The sequence below is a fragment of the Bos indicus x Bos taurus genome, chromosome X (genome assembly GCF_003369695.1).
Source record: "Bos indicus x Bos taurus breed Angus x Brahman F1 hybrid chromosome X, Bos_hybrid_MaternalHap_v2.0, whole genome shotgun sequence".
Taxonomy (NCBI): domain Eukaryota; kingdom Metazoa; phylum Chordata; class Mammalia; order Artiodactyla; family Bovidae; genus Bos; species Bos indicus x Bos taurus.
Window position 1 is genome coordinate 122,752,093 of NC_040105.1, and position 19,724 is coordinate 122,771,816.

Below are 19,724 nucleotides of genomic sequence, written 5' to 3' on the forward strand. Positions count from 1 at the left end.
TTCAAGTCATTACCAATCTTTTTGAATCAACATCCACTATGATAGATATTGTATCTTTAGTAGACGTTGATTGAGAAATGTATAATTCTGTTAATTTGTGTCACATTTAAATTTAAATGCATTTTATTAATCAGAAACATTTTGTATGTGTAAAAGATACATGTGAATATGGGATATTGTCTATTCAGGTCATAGGTAATAGTTATATTACAACATGTAGCACTGTGTAGAAATTACTGAACTCAGTAAATATTTTCATCAAAACAAGGTTCATTATAAACACCTTAATATTTTTTCAATAAAGGAATATGTATAATGTCAGATCAGTCCTATACATATACGTTATAGCTTCCAATGTCTAGTCATTCATTCATCCAGTTTTTGTTGAATGCTTCCTGCAAGCCAAGTTCTGTTCTAGGAATTCAAGATTGTCAAAGCCAGGCGAACACTTGCAGTTCATCAAAGTAGGTTTATTAGTCAATGCAACAGAAAGAATGTACACCATGAGGAACAATGGAGCCTCTTAGAAAGAGAGTGTTAGAAAAGTCTTGTAAGATTTGGGCTTGAGTTAGGTGATTTGGGGAAGGGTTTAAGAAATAGTAGGGCCTTGCTGGCTGCTGTTAGCAAATGGGATTAATTTTATGACTGGCCATGTTAGTAAATCTTGTCCAAGAAGCTAACATGTCATTGGTCAAGAAGTAGTAGTCACCCGGATTAGCCAGAACATAGATGTTGGTCATTATTGTGATCTGGACAATGTTTTGTGTCTGTGTTCAGAAGTGATTATGGAGTGGTCAAGTGTTTTTGTCTCCATCCATCACAATCATAGTGGCCTTGTTTGATGTTGCTGTTTTGTGAAATCATTTGTGTTCTACAGAGCACCAGTGCCTAGCTGTGAGTGCCAGGCCAACTCTTGGGTGTCAGGGGCTGCTTTGTTTTTTCATAAGCTACAGCTATCAATAAAACAAGTAAAAATCCCTGCCCACACAGAGCTTAAATTCTAGTGTGAAGAGAGATACAGTAAACATAATAGATTTATCATGTAAATTAAAAGGTGATTAGTACTATAAGAGGGGAAAAACAGGGTGGAATAAATGTGTTCAAGAGAGAGGACGTGGCAAGTTAAATCAAGATTGGTCTGACTAAGAAGGTGACAGGTAAAGAGAAGCCAGATCAAGGGGGACTTTACAGCCCCACCATTGTAGAAACTTCTTTACTTTTAGAGATAAAGGAATCCACTGGAGAGTTTGAACAAAACAGTGATTTGATTTCACTTATTTTCTAGTATAGCTGTTCAGGTAGTTTTGTTGAGAATAGGCTACGGGTCAAAGGGAGAAGAAGCAGGGAGAACAACTAAAGGCTTGCATGATGGTCAGAGTGGAGGGGCTAAGAAGTAATGTGGTTCTGAATGTATTTAAAAGTGAAGCCAGTAAACACTTCTTCATAGATTGGATAGGAATTGTGAAAAAGAGAAGAGTCAAGGATAAATACAAGATTTCAGTTCTGGTTGATCAAAAAGATTTAGTTGCCCTTTCCAGAGATGAGGAAGACTTCAAGAGAAGCAGATTTCAGGTGAGACAAGTCAGGAATTCAGTCCTGGACATAAGTTTGAAAGATACTAGACACTTAGGAGGTATTGAGTGGGCTGTTGGTCATATGGAACAGGTCTGGGCTACATACAGGAATTTTCAGTGAATGGGTTGTACTAAAACCACAGGACTGTATGAGATCAGCTAGAGAGCGAGTATAAAGTTCCACACATGGAGTGCTGGAACACGCCAACACAGAGGGCTCAGGAAGAAGAGGAGCCTGAGAAGGAATGGCTAATGAGGTAGAAAGAGAATCACTCAATTCAAAAAAATGTCTTGAGCAAGTAAGCACTACCAGGCACCAAGGTATATACTAGGGTTGCAAACATTGTGGGGCCACTTACTGAAGTAGGGAACATGGGTGGAAGTGGATTTAAAGGGAATGAGTTTGCTTTTAGACATTGTGAATTGCAGGTTGTCCTATGGGACAACCAGCAGGAAGTTTGGTCTGGAGCCTACGGAATTCAGGGCAAGAAAGAGTCGTGACCATGTGAATATATTTACCTTTGATTTTTGTGAATATATTTATTTAATCCTTAGTAAATGGCCACATTCGATATCATAAATACAGTCCGGAGAGGGTCATAGTGGTATTTAAAAGCATGTAAAATATTAATCCAAAAAACTGTGACACAGGCTGTCCACTGCTTATATTTAGTTTTCCTAAGGAGTTCCTCTCTTATACTTAATTGGTCTTCATTCACTGAAAATTTTTTGAAAAGTTCTTGTTTAGTGTCTGTTAGAAATAGAGTTTATAGCATGTAAACATTCTGAATAAGAGCCTATTTTTAAAGGGAGAGTATATTAATATGATGTATTACAATATGTTAGTTTCTTTTCTGTACTCATCAGAGTGACCTTATTTACAAAACCTTTTTGTGCTGTCACACGAAGTATGAAAGGAAACTGTCTTGTTTTAGCTTGTGATTTTTCTAGACAGTTTAATATCCTCTGGCAGATGATTGTTCCAGTACATTTATTTCTCTTTTGTGGTTTGTCATTATAGCCACTGTATGATGCTGCTTACCTTACAATGTACAATATCTGCTTCACATCCTTGCCCATCCTGGCCTACAGTCTACTGGAACAGCACATCAATATTGACACATTGACCTCAGATCCCCGATTGTACATGTAAGTTGAACATATGTAAGGTAAAATCCCCTCAGACATTCAAAGTTGTGGGTTTCATTTTATCTGCAGGTCAGAAAGACACAGAACTTCCCTCCTGGTTTGATTACATGGTTCTGTTCTGAATTTTTAGCTACTTAAACTAAACCATCCAGCTGGAAAATGACTTGTCCTGGGTATATGTCTTATACTTGGATGGGTGAAATTATTTAGTTCAGAATCAGTAGTTCCTGAAACTTTGCCTACATTGTCATAGAGTTCTAGAGTCTTAGATGAAGACAGACTAGTTTTAACTACCTGCCATCTCCTCACCTGCCACCTGATGTGAAGAGCTGACTCATTGGAAAAGACCCTGATGCTGGGAAAGATTGAGGGCAGGAGGAGAAGGGGAGGACAGAGGAGGAGATGTTTGGATGGCATCACCGACTCAATGGACATAAGTTTGGGCAAACTCTGGGAGATAGTGAAGGACAGGGAAGCATGCTGCAGTCCATGCAGTCACAGAGTTAGACACGACTTAGCAACTGAACAACCCCCTCACCCAAAAAAGGGCCACCCAAAGATATAATAGATTGAACTGACGATGTTATGTTAGGCTTTCTTTTGTAAACTGCCCCTGAAACATAGCCTCCCTGCCTTGTTAGCCCCCATTCTAAAATGGCATTGTTGAAGAAAATAATTAACTCATCAAGCCTTTATATTCATGTTGTGTTAGTTGGAAATAGTTGTTTTTCTCTTGGATGGGTATTTGGCACTAGCCCCAGTTGCTTAACCTTTGATTAAATTGGATTTTTGTAAGTGAAGCCTACAGCTAAGGATAAAGATGTTTAATTTACTGCAGATTATAAGCATTATTGAATAGTGGGTAGCAACTGCAGTAGAGTGAGTTGAGTAAGGTTAATTTGTGCAAAGTGAAGGTGTATGACTCATAAAAGTCACAATTAGGAATTGTTAGACTTAACCACAGAGAAGGCAATGGCACCCCACTCCAGTATTCTTGCCTGGAGAATCCCAGGGATGGAGGAGCCTGGTGGGCTGCCGTCCATGGGGTCGCACAGAGTCGGACACGACTGAAGTGACTTAGCAGCAGCAGCAGACTTAACCAGAGTTATAAAATTTGTTCTCATTTTAAAGATATTTATTATGAAAAATTTAAAACATGCACAAAAGTAGCAACAATATTATTTATATAGTGAACTTCCCTGTCCTCACCACTCCGCTTGAATATCAATTCATGGCCAATCCTACTTCATTAATAACCTTGTCTTCTCTATCAAGGACTTATTTTAAAGCAAATATCAATCGTTATATAAAATAGTTATTTCAGTACACTACCATACCTAAAAATTTAACAAGTCCATTATATCGTCAAATATCCAGTCAATGCTCAGGATTTTTCCAGTTGACTCATGTCTTATAGCATGCTTATTTGAAACTGTATATAAGGCCCATATACTGCAGTTGGTTAATAGGCTTCTGAGACTCTCTTAATCTGTAGGTTATTTTGACAATTTATTTGTTAACAAAACCTAATCATTTACCTTGTAGAGTTTCCCCCAATCTGGTATTTGCTGATTGCTTCCTCATGGCATTAATGTGTTCTGCTCTAGTATTTCTTGCAAAGGGTATAGTTTGATCAACAGAAGAATCATAGCACCCTTGGTAGAAATCTTCCAGAGCATGAGCTCTCATACCCTCTTGTTTAAATAAATGAAGACTCAAGGCCCAGAAATGACTTGCCTAAGGATAGAGGTTATAATGAGAGGCCAGGGCAAGATCTGATTTCCCTCCTCCTGATGACCAGACCTGGGCTCTTTTCCACAGGCTGGTGGTTTTCAAATCTTGAGCAGCAGTGTTCTATCTTCAGACAACAACTAAAGTGAAGACCAGTAGTGCAGTGACTCTGGTGGAAGAGGGATTTGGGTGGCAGGGAGCAGAATGCCTCTTGTTCAATGCCACCAAGAGCTGTAGCCTTGCCTATGCCCTAATCTCAGCTCTGCCCTTGTTGAAGTCACTTGACTGAGATGGGCCTTAGTTTCCTCTTCAGTAACAACAGATCTAGTCACAGTGTTTAGGGGAGGATTAAATGAGTGACTACATGGAAAAACTTACAGGGGTGCCCGCATGAATGCTCAGTCTCTCAGTCATGTCCAACTCTTTGTGACCCCATGGACTCTAATCCACCAGGCACCTGTGTCCATGGGATTTCCCAGGCAAGAATACTGGAGTGGATTGCCATGCCCTACTCCAGGGGATCTTCCTGGCCCAGGGATCAAACCCAAGTCTACTGCATTGCAGGCAGATGTATTACCACTGAGCCACTGGGGAAGCCCACAGCAGTGCACATAGTAAATTTCGATGTGCTTAGTCACTCGGTCCTGTCCTACTTTTTGCAACCCCATGGACTGTAGCCCACCAGGCTCCTATATCCATGAGTATTCTTCAGGCAAGAATACTGGAGTGGGTTGCCATGCCAAAATTTTCAGTAAATGGGAGCTATATAATCTTACTGTGCTATTAATAACACCCTTCTCCACATAACTTCAGGGCTATGCTGAGCACTTTTGCACATTAAGAATGTTGAAAACTTGAAGCAACCTATTGAGTACAAATTCTTGTAAGGGTTTCTATGAAGTTTTAGTAACGACACATGGGTGTAGCTCATGATTTTTTAATTATTCTTTTATTTATTTATTTATGGCTGTGGTAGATGTTCGTTGATGCATGCGGGACTTTCAGTAGTTGTGGCAAGCAGGGGCTACTCTCTAGTTGTTGTATGCATGGGCTTCTCACTGAGGTGGCTTCTCTTAGGGAGCGCAGGCTCAATAGTTGTGGCTCATGGGCTTAGTTGCTCCTGGATCTTCCTGGATCAGGGATCGAACCCATGTCTACTGCATTGGCCAGTGGATTCTTTACCACTGAGCCACCAGGGAAGCCTCCTCATGAATTTTTAAGTAATTTTGCATAGAGGGTATAGTTGCCACATCTGATGGAGAAATGAAAGCCAGGGCATACCTATCACATAGCCCAAAAAGCGGCTTCCTGCCTGCCTGCCCTGACGAGACGCTGCTCTCAGCCTGTCACTGTGTTGGAGATTGCTCCATTGCTCTGAGTGTTCCTTTGTAAACAGGAAGCTCCAGTCTTCATATGTGGCTTTCTCCACATTTATACCATTTAATGTGACGTGTAGCCTTATGTAACATATTATAGATGTCACCTTCATGGACTTAGTGATGCAGGCGTTTACCAAAAGTTTTGATGTGAAATGTGATGTAACTGGATCTTTTCATATTTTTTGAGAGAAATTTGAAAAGTAAACTGTAGTACTTGTTTCGAGGGTAGAGGCATAGTCTTCTACCACTTTAAAAGGCAAAAGAAAGGTCTCGGTACACCTGCTGCCTCCGATTATATGGAAATGTTCAGGCCTGTGCTGCTGGTCAGCACCCCTCATCTTCATTCCCTCCTGTTCTCTTCATGTTAGCTACCACATTCTAAGTTACAGCAGGTCCGTCATTCACCTGAGTTCAGCTGGGAAACCTCAGCTATAACCCAACACACCATGATGCTACTTCCTTTCTTCCCACAATGCGTGATCTAAATCCAGTGACTGGCTGGAAAGAGAGGAACCACTTCTTGCCTCAACCTCACTCAGTGACTCTCAAAACCCTCATTGGCTGGCATTTGCTGGGTGCTCCTTTCAAGGCTCTTTGAGAGAATTGCCTTCCCAGTGGCTCCCAGTTGCCTTGCGAACGTGACTTACTGCCTGTGGGTAGAGCTCATTTCTGGAAAGCAGTTACCTGTTTCCTCCTGCAGCTTTCTAGGGCAAATAGCAGCGTATAGCTTTATGCATCACCGCCATTGCTGTGGAGAAGGAAATGGCAACCCACTCCAGTATTCTTGCCTGGAGAATCCCATGGACAGAGGAGCCTGGTGGGCTGCTGTCCATAGGGTTGCACAGAATCAGACATGACTGAAGCAACTTAGCATGCATGCATGTATTGGAGAAGGAAATGGCAACCCACTCCAGTATTCTTGCCTGGAGAATCCCAGGGACAGAGGAGCCTGGTAGGCTGCCATCTATAGGGTCGCACAGAGTCGGACACGACTGAAGTGAGTTAGCAGCAGCAGCTCCATTGCTGATTTCTGTGTGCACTTGGACATCTTAGTAGGTAAAAGTTGCTTAATTGCTGTTTTTCAGAAAAGCCCATAGTACTCCATACCAACAGAACAGGGATCAGTTGCACTTACATTACAAAGGTCTTTCTTATTCATTACAGCTCAATGACAGTCTTCATAATATTGGCAACAGGTACTCTATTTGAGTGATTTTTTTGATACATATTAAGAGGAATTTGAAATAGAAGCTAAAAAATTCCATGCACAGACCTATCTTCTTTCTGTAGCTCTGTCCCATTAGAATCGGTAGCCTTTTTCGACATCCTGACTTGTACCCAGAACACTCTTATTTTTGATGGATGTTAAACTTTGGATCTGTCCACCCGCCATTTATCAAAGCCTGGCTGTACAGCTTCAGACATGTTATTTGACTCATTTTAAAAATATAAAGGGCACCACAAGACCTAAGAAAGGTTAAATTCCCAGGAAGAAATCTTGATTAAAAGAAGTATTTTTATAATTATAGTTACAAAGTCATGGTAGCTTGTTTGGTTGAGAGCATGTGATTTAAAGTCAGCTCTGGCATATAGCTGTAGTAGTGGTTCCCAAACTTTACTGCACATTAGAATTACTTGGGGATTTGTACTTTTTTTAAAATTTGACTGTGCTCAATCTTAGTTGTGGCACGTGGGATTGAAGATCTATGTTGCGGCAAGAGAACTCTTGAGTTGCAGTGTATAGTATGTTTAGTTGCAGCATGTGGGATCTAGTTCCCTGCCCAGGAATGGAACCTGGGTCCGCTGCATTGGGAGCACAGAGTTTTAGCCACTGGACCACCAGGGAACTCCTACCTGGGAAGTTTTAAAATTGTCCTGGTTAGCCAGGTTATACCTCATGCCAGTTAAATCAGAATGAGAGTGGGAGCCAAACATCAATGTCTTTAAAGATCCCCTTGTGATTCCAGTGTGGATCAGAGTTTGGAAACCGTTATGATACACCTTTTTGAGGCTCATTATTTGAAAATGGTAGTGATAAGAATACCTATCTCGTGGTTTTTGTGTGTACACAAATGGACTATATAAAACTCTTAACCCATTTTTATAAGCATATAATAAGTACTCAATAAATGAGCTGATTATTATTATTGATGATATTAATATTGTCAGTGATCAGAATCGTAACTTAGAAGCACTATAACAACTTACTCCAACACCTCAGACAGTAGGTGATTACACAAAGACAAACCTGTGTCTCTGTTTGATCTTTTAATGAAAGCCTACCAATCCCTCATGAGGAACTTTCATTCTATAAACAGGGTCAAACCCCATGCGCACCTTCAGCGTTTCACTGTATCTTTAAATAAACAGCCTACAGAGATTCATTAACTTGTGTTTTTTCCCATTTCTCAATAGGAAAATATCTGGAAACGCCATGCTACAGTTGGGCCCATTCCTATACTGGACATTTCTGGCTGCATTTGAAGGAACCGTGTTTTTCTTTGGGACTTACTTTCTTTTTCAGACTACATCCTTAGATGAAAATGGAAAGGTAAAAAAAAATTACGTGTTTTGCTGTTATAAGCATGGCTTAATTTTTTTTCCATAGGCATTGGGTCTATCATACACATACTATAGCTGTAATCATTTTGCAAATTATTTCTTAAAGGTATGGTATTTAGTTCTCACAGCATCCTTAGAACAATTGAAATGTCAAAGTAAAAAATCACTTCCTGCTTGCACACCTAACTAGAAAGCTTATGTGCAAACCTCGGGAAGCTTAACTTGGCTGTAATTTTTACTAGATGAACAGAATTCTTGGGACTTCAGACTTTGAACCTGTACACTTTGATGTGAGCCAGGGTTTTGCTGTTTTAAAAGCAAAGTCTGTCCCCACTCAGTTCTTAGTCTGTGCTTAGAGTGCAAGGAGGTAGCTGCCATATGTTTGTAGTATTTGCCCAATAATTAGGGAATTCCCTTCTCTTCCTCCTTCCTTTCCACATGGGTGCATAGTGTTTTCCAGAAAGGCTACACTGATCCTGCCAGTGTCTTCCCAGCAAGCGACTCCGTAGGTCAGCACCTGCATTGGGGTGACTTTGCCCTGGCTGTGCTCTAGGAGAGAATTGCTGATGGGGTGAGGTCTTTGGCAGCCACACAGTGGAAAATCGAACCCACCTTGCATGCCGCTTCCACTAGGTTCTTTGCTATTTCTCAGCTTCCTCTTTTCTGGTCGTTCATAGTTTATAATCATGTGAAGCAAAGCTAAGTTTCAAAAAGACTTTACTGAGTACAATGACTATGTCTAGAACCATGCAATCACCATCTACTACAGAAGTGATAGGCTCAGTGAATTTGAATGATATACTGAAATTAGGTACTACAGTTAAAACCTCTCTAATTTGGACTAACAGAAATCAGTTTAATCACTGAGTAAGTGTTGATGAAATACAGATTTAGTACTTTAGTGTAGGTACACATAGCATTTGCCAGGGAGAGTTCCCTAGTGAATCTGTGTGCACCCTCAGGCCAATCACTTCAGTTTTCGAAGTCACCTTTGCCCAGTGGTAAGCAGAAGAAATTAGATTGTATGATTTCTCAGATCCCTTCAGCTTTATGACTTGATTCTGTAACTTTATCTTTTTATTTTATGTTTATTTGGTACATAAATTATAGACAGCTGACTATACTCTTCCACAATTCTGTTGATATGGTTCATTTGCTCAGCAAACTCTACTGGTGGTGCATGGGGAGCCTCAACCCACCCTATGTTTAATTCATCTCTCATTTTGAGTTCATTAAGTCCAAATGAATTAGATGTTATTGTATGTTTGCTAAAATTGTGATAAGAACTACTATCAGAAGTTAAACATAACACCATGTATGATTTGATCAAATCCTTTTTTTTTTTGCTGTTAACCTTAATTTTTTGTTTTTATTTTTTAAAAACCTTTTACATTTCATTTTCTGTTTTAATGTTATGCATTCAGATCTTGACAGCATTTGGTAAGCATATGTGCCATTCATTGCCATCGTTCGGATTTATACATGGTATCTGCTTTTCTTTGATGTGCACATGCTAACAGCTGTAATATTTATAGCCACAAAATTATTTTGTTTTTTTATTAAGATATAACTGACATGTAACATATGCCTCAGTTGTATAGTATAATGATTTGATATTTGTATGTACTGATTGATCACCACAATAAGTCTAGTTACCCTGTCACCATATCACCATATACTCTATTTTTATAATGTAAGTTCATTTGTCTGCAAATTAGTCCTTGTTTGAGATCTTTAGAGCTATATTGGGCTTCCCTGATAGCTCAGTTGGTAAATAATCCGCCTGCAATGCGGGAGACCCTGGTTCGATTCCTGGGTCAGGAAGATCTGCTGGAGAAGCAATAGGTTACCGACTCCAGTATTCTTGGTCTTCCCTGGTGGCTCAGCTGGAAAAGAATCCACCTGCAATGCTGGAGACCAGGGTTCGATCCCTGGGTTGGGAAGATCCCCTGGAGAAGGGAAAGGCTACCCACTCCAGTATTGTGGCCTAGAGAATTCCATGGACTGTATAGTCCATGGGGTCACAGAGTCAGACATGACTTAGTGACTTTTAACTTTCAGAGCAATATGACAGGAAAAGCCCATATCAAACTCTGTAGAGACAGGAGACATCCAAATGAGTTGTCTTATGAACATTACTGGTAGAACAGAATTTTTCCTGTCTGTATCATGCTAGTCTGTTCTTTGTTTTATGCTACATGGATTCATGAAATAAACCCTACCAACCACACACGTGGTGTACCTCTTCAAGAAAATTTAGGCTTACAGTAAAAGCCAACATATTGGCCTGATCTTTTGAGCAGGTATTTCCCTAAACAATTTATACAAAAATCCTTGTCAGTTACACACAAGATTAAACTGGCTGTTTATTGTTTTAAGCAGGCTTGTGTATTCATGGTACATGTAATTGTTGAATATTTTTCAGGTATATGGAAATTGGACATTTGGAACCATTATTTTTACAATCTTGGTATTCACCGTAACTCTGAAGGTTAGATTTTTATTATTCAAATATGTTTAACACCATATTTTTTTTAATACTTTCTGGTCTTATACTAATATATCTTAATTTTTACTGTGAGCTGTTATTCAAGTCTGAATGCTTATTAAAATTATGTGTGGTATTAGAGATTTGGACATTTGTATACTATTTGTGATCCATTTTTTTCCAGTATATTGTCTATCCTCTTTTTTTTTAATATACGATACTTATATTGGAAATCTCTTCCTTTGTTCCTGCTGTTTTTGAGATGTTATGAGAAGTGGTATATAAATGGACTGTGAGTGTGTTTCCATGTTAAATACTTGAATATTTTTTTAAGTTATATATCTGTTTAAGAAGGCCAGTCCTTAAAGGAATTTGGATACTTAAGTTGAAAATAAGTGTCCGTGAGCAAAATATGTGTGCCAAAGAGCTTGGTAGTGATGATATTTCATATAATGTGTTCATCACTGAAATTTACCCATATTAGTGATGAAATGCATAAGAATATATGGCAGATAACATTCAAGGAAAGCAGTTTTGGCAAAATCATTGTCATTAACATGCAGCCGTGTAATAATGCTGTATGCTGAATACTGCCCTTAAGACTCATGAGTTGGGCCACCGTTACAGTTGAAGGTATAATCGAATTATTTTGATCATTCCAGTAATAAACACCTCACATGGAGTCCAAGAATGAGTACCTTTAAATGAATTTCATTCTGCCCATTGATCAGAACTAGATTCAGAAGTATAATTGACAAAGGGCCTCTAACCATTTCCCCTCTGCATTTTTATACGTGATCCATTTGTCGTACTGAATAGAACTAACATGTTTGCATTCTTCATGTACTATTTCAGTGATATTTTAGGCTTGCTAGAAAATGTTACAATTCAACTCGGTTTAGCCACTTACTAGCTGGGTGTCCTTGGGCAAGTGACCTTGTTTCTCAGCATTTCTATTTCCTCTTCTATGAAATAGAAATAAAAGGACCACCTACCTCCCCTGGGATTTTTTATGAGAAGTCAATTAGTGAATATGTATAAAGCAGTTAAAGTAGTGTCTGGCACATAGAACGAGATTGGTACAATAGATACTAATTATTATTATTTACTGTTATATTTCATAGCATCATGACTTAAAAGGGGATTCTCTCCACCCTTTTTTACCCCTGGCCTTGTATATGGCCCCAGGGCCTTCAAGCACCCTTTGTAGTTAAAGTTGGCCTTACTACAACATTTTTCATCTGTCTCTGAAAAGCCATCCAGTCCATCTTCTTTGCATGAGTATTACTGTGACATGTTTCCTAGCAGCTTGGTGGGGGGTGGGGTGGAGGGGATTCAAGACTGGGCTGCATTCACAATGTTATCAATATCCTATTTATGAATGAGCGACTATTAACAGAGAGCTAAGGAGCAGGTGTCAGAACAGCAAGTAACAAAACGGACACCACCTCCTCTTCAAGAATGAAATGCCCTGTATAGTAAGCATTGTGGCCCAGAAATTTTAAGAAAGCAGAGTGGACCATACGTTTTATTTTTAGATTGCATGTGAAAATCCCAGGTGCCACAGTCAGAAGAAACAATCAGTCCTGGAGGAAACATGAAAGGATTAAAATCTCAGGCAGCTGAAAAGGTTATTGATTCAATGGAGTAGCTGTGGGGTTTGCAATTGAAAGGCATGTTACATAGACCCGCAATCTGTGGTTCCATGATGCCTGATATGTAGAGCTAGTTGCCTTTTCATTTAGTAACCTCCCTTATGTTGTGTTTGAGGTCTCATGACTCCTTTGTGTAGTTGGTCTTTTCTTCCTAGCTACTCTTTCCCTCTTCTCCTGATCCTCAGTATACCTGCCTCCACCAGCTAGGGCTTCTCTTTTTGCCATCAGCTTCCTAACGACCACCACTTAAGGACATGGGGGCTCCAGTGTCCAGGATCTTACCATGACTTCATTCCTTGTCCTTCCTTCAGTAGTGAGGCATCTACAGTGGGTACTTCCTTGTCCATACCTCCATGCCTGTACTCTGGCATCTAAATATCTTGGGGCAGAGCTCTTTGGGAAGTCTGGTTCTGTTCTTCTAGTGCCGTTTGGCTTTGGTTGCCTGGCCAAGCTGGATCCTCCCACAGGTATCATGTATGAGTTATTGAATGCCACTAGATACTGCCTGGTGTAGTGTGTACACATCATGAAATTTCCTGTGTTGTATCTTTTCAGCTCGCCTTGGATACTCGTTTCTGGACATGGATCAACCACCTTGTGATTTGGGGTTCTTTAGCATTTTATGTATTTTTCTCATTCTTCTGGGGAGGAATTATATGGTAAGCAACTAAACATGTGGGAGTGATATGTAAATATTAAGAATATATTATATGTGCCAACATTAATTATACTTTTAAAGTTTTGATTATATAAGATGGCAAGTCTTCAATATTAATGGACTGGAAGTTACTTCTAGCCAGTAATGCTGCTAATTTTAGTTGAGATTTTAAATGTAAGTTTATAGACTGCACAAATTACTCAAAAGACTTTTTGACCTTCCTTCTGGTAGCCCTTGTGTAAATCTTTCAGCTTGAAGGTATGTAAACATCTCTCTGTGAAGTGAAACTAATTTCTAGCATGGCCTCTCCCATATGATTTCCAGTGGAAATACTCATCCTCTGAAATTTCTGCACAGTGTAGTGGCCAGTAGATACAGCCTTATCCATGTGGACCCTGTTCTCTCTTTATGGTATATCACTCTCATTCTTGCTACTGCAGATGTGCTCAAGGTACAGAATATATATCACTGAATACTCAGAGGGTGGTTATATCTTGAAATCACCATCCTATTGTTTTGGGGAAGGTAAAGGTGGACTCTGCAGCTTAGATTTAAAGTTCATTCCATTCATCTTGGTTCAGTAGATGTTTATTCAGAATCCATTTTGCATGAGGCACTCTATGGGATACAGCAATGAATAGACTATACCCCTGCCTCAAGAAGACGAGAGTCCAGTGTGTGCACATAAGCTGTGATTGGGAGAGTCATTAGAAATTAAAATCAGAGTTTCATCTCCTTTCCTTACTGCCAAAGGCCTATATTTTATTTTTAAATATCACAGTTGTTTTCATTCATTGGTGATTTCCCCTGAAAAGGAAACCAGCAGCAGAGAACAGGGCTAAAGCAAGCCATTGGTTGAAATTCCAGGCATACATATTTTCACTAGTTTGAGCAAAATCGTACATACAAAACATTCCACATTATCACAGAGGACCATGTTTATGTCCCTTGAGACTTAATTAGAAGAAACTCGTACTGTTTTGGAAAGCTTTTTAAAATAAAAGCCTCAAGTAATAAAAATATGGAAAACCGAATCACTTGCAGAAGTAGCAACTCCAGAAAGTATACTTACAGCATTTATTTGACACATTTATTTGAAGCAGTGACACTAAAGGAAGTCTCTATTTTTTTTAATAATATACAAATGCCTCAAAGTTGATTAATCAAATGTGATATACAATAGTAAGATCTGCCCACAGGACCATAATTCTGTCTAGGAATCTGTGTAGTCAGCATCTGAACTAATTGTGCAAAATTTCCTCAAGAATGAAATGTTTCTAGCAAACTGAACCAGTTTCTCACTCTCTCCAGACTGTTCCTTATTGATTAAAACAAATCGTTGACACGTTTTAAAATATTGTCATACTTGTTTCTATTGATTAGAGATGCTGACTAAAAATGAAATGTGAATAAATCTTTGTTTTACTTTCTTGCCTCTAGTGCTGTCCTTAAGTAGACCTGTCTGAGTTGAGCTACTCCGTGAATATAAAATTTATATTAATCATAAGTCAACCAGCAAAATGTGACTAGAAATTGTAAAACTTCAGCTGAATGCTGATTACAGCTAGTCTCCGGACATGCTCAACCCTGAGGCATGATGACTCACCTCTCTTCAGGGATAGGCAGTGAGAATGATTTCTGAGCTCCAAAACCCTTCTAAAAATAATATCTTTTGTTTTTTACTGCTCCCTTGCAAGACTCCATAGATGCTGTCAAAATCAGAAAGAAAACTGTGGAGCTTTTAGAAACAGAGTATTATGAGTACTATGCAAAGGAATACCCAGTAACTAGCAGTCAGAATTGTCTGCTGGACCCTTACTGTGTCTTAGCTGCCTGGAACGTTTGTCAGGGTGCTCTTCTGCATTAGAGTGCGACTTGAGCGCTGTGGAAATCTTTTCTCTATGGTAGGAGCCCTAGAAAACTCTTAAGTTTCTCCACCTTACTATTCTCGCAATGTAGTGCCCTGTGAAAGTCACTCAGTCATGTCCAACTGTTTGTGACCCCATGGACTATACAGTCCATGGAATTCTCCAGGCCAGAATACTGGAGTGGGTAGCCGTTCCCTTCTCCAGGGGGTCTTCCCAACCCAGGGATCCATCCCAGGTCTCCCACATTGCAGGCGGATTCTTTACCAACTGAGCCACCAGAGAAGCCCAAGAATACTGGAGTGGGTAACCTATCCCTTCTCCAGCAGATCTTCCCTGACCCAGGAATCGAACCGGGGTCTCCTGCATCGTAGGTGAATTCTTTACCAACTGAGCTACTAGGAAGCCCCACAATCTAGTGGGTAGTGGGTCCACATGTATTCCACAGTCTAGTCCTCATCTGTGTAGAGCCATGAGCTTGATGTGATCATGTTATGTTGCATGACAGTGCACAAACATCAGTGTTTAAATGAGAAACCAGTGTATCTTATTATTTTTATTAATGTGCATAATGAGGATTCCTTTTAAATGCAACAGGCAGCTTCAGTAACACTTCTGTTTCATATAATAGGAACTCATTTGCTTTTCCATTATCTTCAGTGAGCACTATTTGTCATCTACTAAATGGGACCAGCCAGTTACATACCTAAGGCTCCTAATCCAAGGATAATTTGGTACATGCCCTGAGCTCAAGCAGCTGCTTTGCACTTCCTCCCCCTCAGCTTCAGACGACATTCATGCTAACGTAGTGAGTCTCTCAGTGGTTCATCTCAGACAGGGAAGGGCAACTGGCTGGACCTCTCAGTAGCCACCTAATGGTTCAGTGGATGACTAAACCCGGCAGAATGTCGCATCCTCCTGGATTTCTGGACCCCAAGGCTTAATGTGTGATTAGCAATAGTCTTCTGGCAACCTACTTTGCACACTCTGGTACTCCGTATATATTTGTAGATGAGAATGGTAGATTTTTCACATTTGAGAGAGAAAAACTACAGTCCTTATTATGCTTACATAGGGGTTTTGTGGAGGTGGGGTGGCGGTAATAAAAATGTCTTTTAAATTTCCAAATGTAGAGCACAAATCCTTTCTTACATTAATAAAACAGCCAAGGAAGTAAAATGTTTAACATAAAAGTTAATCATCATTTCTCTTGAATATGTCAGAAGTGCCAGCATTTTCTAATGCAAATAAACACTTTCCAGTTGGCAACCTTAAAATAGATCACTTAGTTGTTTTCAAGTCAAGTGCATTTTATTATCCCTTTGATTACTTTCAAGTCAAGTGCATTTTCCCCTTTGATTATCATCCCTTTTCTTTCCAAACATTTAGTAAATGAAATCTGTTTACTACTTTTGGTCGTTATAAAGATTATTTTTATTAATGTATATAATGAGGATTCCTTTTAAATGCAACAGTTAGTTTCAGTAACATTTCTGTTTCATATGACAGGAACTGATTTGCTTTTCCATTATGTATTCTCTTTCCACTCTAGGCCATTCTTGAAACAACAGAGAATGTATTTTGTATTTGCTCAAATGCTGTCATCTGTATCCGTATGGTTGACCATAATTCTTCTAATATTTGTCAGCCTTTCCCCCGAGATGCTCAGGATTGTATTAAGGAGTGTAAGAAGAAGAAGTACCAGGGTAAGAACTAACTTTATATTATAAACTGATTTTTGTAAGGGGCTTCAATATCTGCCGTGAACTAAAAACTTTATTTAGAGAATTGCTTAGTTACAGCATGTTAAACCCCTCCTTACAGGTTCATCACTTAATTTCCTCTTCTGCATAAAAAGTATAATAAAAAACTTCGTTATCCAATGCAGGTGGTAAGTAGATTCCTTAATAGTGTTCTATGTGACCTTTAGTGATCCATATGGAGTATCTCATATGCTCCATATGGAACTTTGAACAGAAAAAATGATTTTTTTTTTTTTATTTAGCCTAGAATTTTCACGCTGGGAATTTCCACACCAACGTTTCAGCTTTTTTTTTTTTTTTTTAAACAAAGCATTCCGGCTTTAACCTTAGAAATTTCCCTGTGGTTGTTTCAGACTTTTTTTTCAGTTGGTAATCCCAATTTGCCTCTTTCAAACCTTTCCCCTTCCTTTAATTATAGTGCTGCTTAATCTCTGTGTTGCTTCTAGCCCTGTCTGTCCAAGAGTATATTTAAACCAAAGAGAATTCCCTGGATGTGATTTCTACATCCTTCCCCTTTCAAACACACTTGTGAAAATTTAAGATGGTTTTATGAGTGTGTTTTTATTTTTGCTGCTTATATGGTAAATTTTTTGCAGCAATGAGAAGTTATTACCCTCTGTCAGCCTAATTGCTTGGGCCTGCATTGTCTGATATCTGTTGAACCTTTCTTAAAAAGCCTTTAAACTGAAAAAAGTAGATTAGCCTAGAAAAATGAAACTTCTGGCAAATTTTGACCTACAAGTTAAGTAAATATGTCGTATTCCTGCCAACACTAGCTAATTTTGCCCAACAAAACCCTATTTCAATCACACTGACACCAATTAGATCTTATAGCCCCTCCAAGGCAGTATTTTCAAGAAGTAGTCTAAGGTATATCTACCTGATCTATTTGATTAAATTTGCCAGTTTAGCCAGAAACCTGGTTCGTCTTGATTTTTATTTTTTTTCCTATTGGTAGATTCCAGTGGTTGGCATCATATAGAATAGGGAACTAAAATGTCTATAGTGGGAAAAATCTTCAGTGATTGGGTGTATAAAAGAGAAGCTTCATGAGCCAAGTCAGTATCAACCCCAGTGAAAAACAATCAGATTATCAGTGGCACAAGCCACATTGATTCGTGGTATAAACTGGCCAATCACTATATGGTTAGGTGGTCAGAACTGGCCTTAATCCCATGCTTCTGCATGCCTTATGGATGAAAGTGGACACAGTAACATTAACCTAGCTAAAACCACCTTAATCTCTCTAATCCTTCCAGTAGACCTGCTACTGACTCCCTCCAGCCTGGTGTTTAGTCTTAGAATGGGAAAGTGGCATTTATTTGTAAATACCAGTTGGACAGGGGTATAACAGGTTACTTCTCTAATGGCTCAAGTGGCAATTTGTATGAAACCAAATTTTAAAAATGTCATGGTAATAAATATTTTGGTGCCTTGTCATAATAGAGATTTGTCTACAAAGGATCTCTTTATTTGGAAATACACTCTGAGGAGCTCCTTGATGTTTTTCTTATTTGGGGTAATGGAGCTCATGCTAAACAATGGCTCACAGCCAGCTTATAAATTGACAAAGCTTCATCCTCTAAAGATGAGACAAAAAATCTCAGAAATCAAAACCTTCAAACATAATATTTTATCCTCTTCCATAGGCCCTTTAAAAAAAATGACACTGGCTGGATGTGACTTACATAAATGGCCATTAAATGGAGGGATGATACAAGGCAGTCACAGATAAAGACTTAGAACATTTTCTTTCCATGCACAGATTCCAGACTTCTGTTGCAAGAAAGCATGGAGTTCTGGGCCTGCAGCCCTTTTTACTTAGCAGTATAGAGTATTTCCAGGGTTCAGCATGAACTTTGTTTGCCATGAATTATGTCCATGATAGGAGGAATTCTAGTGTCTGTGCTGTAGCTTGGCATGCTGATGTGCTAGAACAACCAGAATTTCCATAATCACCTTCATTCATTCATTCATTTATTCCTGTCATCATTGAACCAGTGAACATGTGTTGAACCACCTACTGATGAACATCTCTCTTTAACATCCAAAGTCTGAAAGGCTAAATGGTTTTTCAGACCCTATGGGATTTTGAAACTTGCAGATAAGACAGAACATTGTGGGCACTCATCAGCACTGCCTTTTTTCCCCCCTTTTGAGAAAATGCAAGAGCAAAGTAGTGCATATCAATGCATAAAGGGCAACTGAAACATGGCAGCCATGACTACTCTGATAAGTCATATCTATTTACACAAGGCTCTAGTTGGCCACATCAAAGAAGCAGAGGCCACTTCAAAAATCTTTCTTCAAAGAAAGAGTATCTTAAAGGCTTCTCTGGTGGCTCAGATGGTAAAGAATCTGCCTGCTCTGTGGAAGACCCAGGTTCAATCCTTGGATCGGTAAGATCCCCTGGAGAAGGAAATGGCTACCCACGCCAGTATTCTTGCCTGGAGAATTCTATGGACAGAGGAACCTGGTGGGCTACAGTCCATGGGGTTGCAAAGAGCTGGACACGACTGAGCAACTCACACTTCAGTGAGCAACAATCTGGCATTCTGGGTGACTTCCTACTTATTCAGTATCCCTTGCTAAGACATTGGCCTCATTTAAAGAGCAGCAAAAGATTCTTTTACACTGGGTCCACCTCATTCCTGAGAGGCTCCCTAATGGGGTAGAGTGTGTGTCCCTAGCTAAAAGTAGAAGATCCCCCTGACTTCAACTAGTAAGGGTCAGATCCTTTGCAGGGAGAGCCAGAAATGCCTGTGGCAAGTAGACTGCCTGTGCTATCTGCCTGTGAATCTTGGCAGCTGCTTTAAGAAGCGAAACTCCGAAACTCAAACTCCGTAGTGGATAGAGAAAATGTCTCCATGGCATTTGAGAAGGAAGCTAAGCCATTTACA

At 39.4% G+C, this 19,724-nt stretch overlaps 1 protein-coding gene across 6 annotated transcripts in view; it reads left to right on the top strand.

The window, feature by feature from the left end:
* The window catches only part of ATP11C (ATPase phospholipid transporting 11C), a 170,275-nt gene that overhangs the window by 141,594 nt on the left and 8,957 nt on the right, over positions 1-19,724 (top strand). For 4 of the 6 annotated variants that reach the window (XM_027533066.1, XM_027533065.1, XM_027533062.1 and 1 more), the window contains 5 exons: positions 2,596-2,723; positions 8,249-8,384; positions 10,821-10,886; positions 13,094-13,197; positions 16,614-16,767. In XM_027533066.1, the coding sequence (XP_027388867.1) occupies positions 2,596-2,723; positions 8,249-8,384; positions 10,821-10,886; positions 13,094-13,197; positions 16,614-16,767 (588 nt within the window). Of the gene's footprint in view, positions 1-2,595; positions 2,724-8,248; positions 8,385-10,820; positions 10,887-13,093; positions 13,198-16,613; positions 16,768-16,885; positions 16,953-19,724 lie in introns of all 6 variants that reach the window. The other 2 variants (XM_027533063.1, XM_027533064.1) reach the window with 1 other exon arrangement.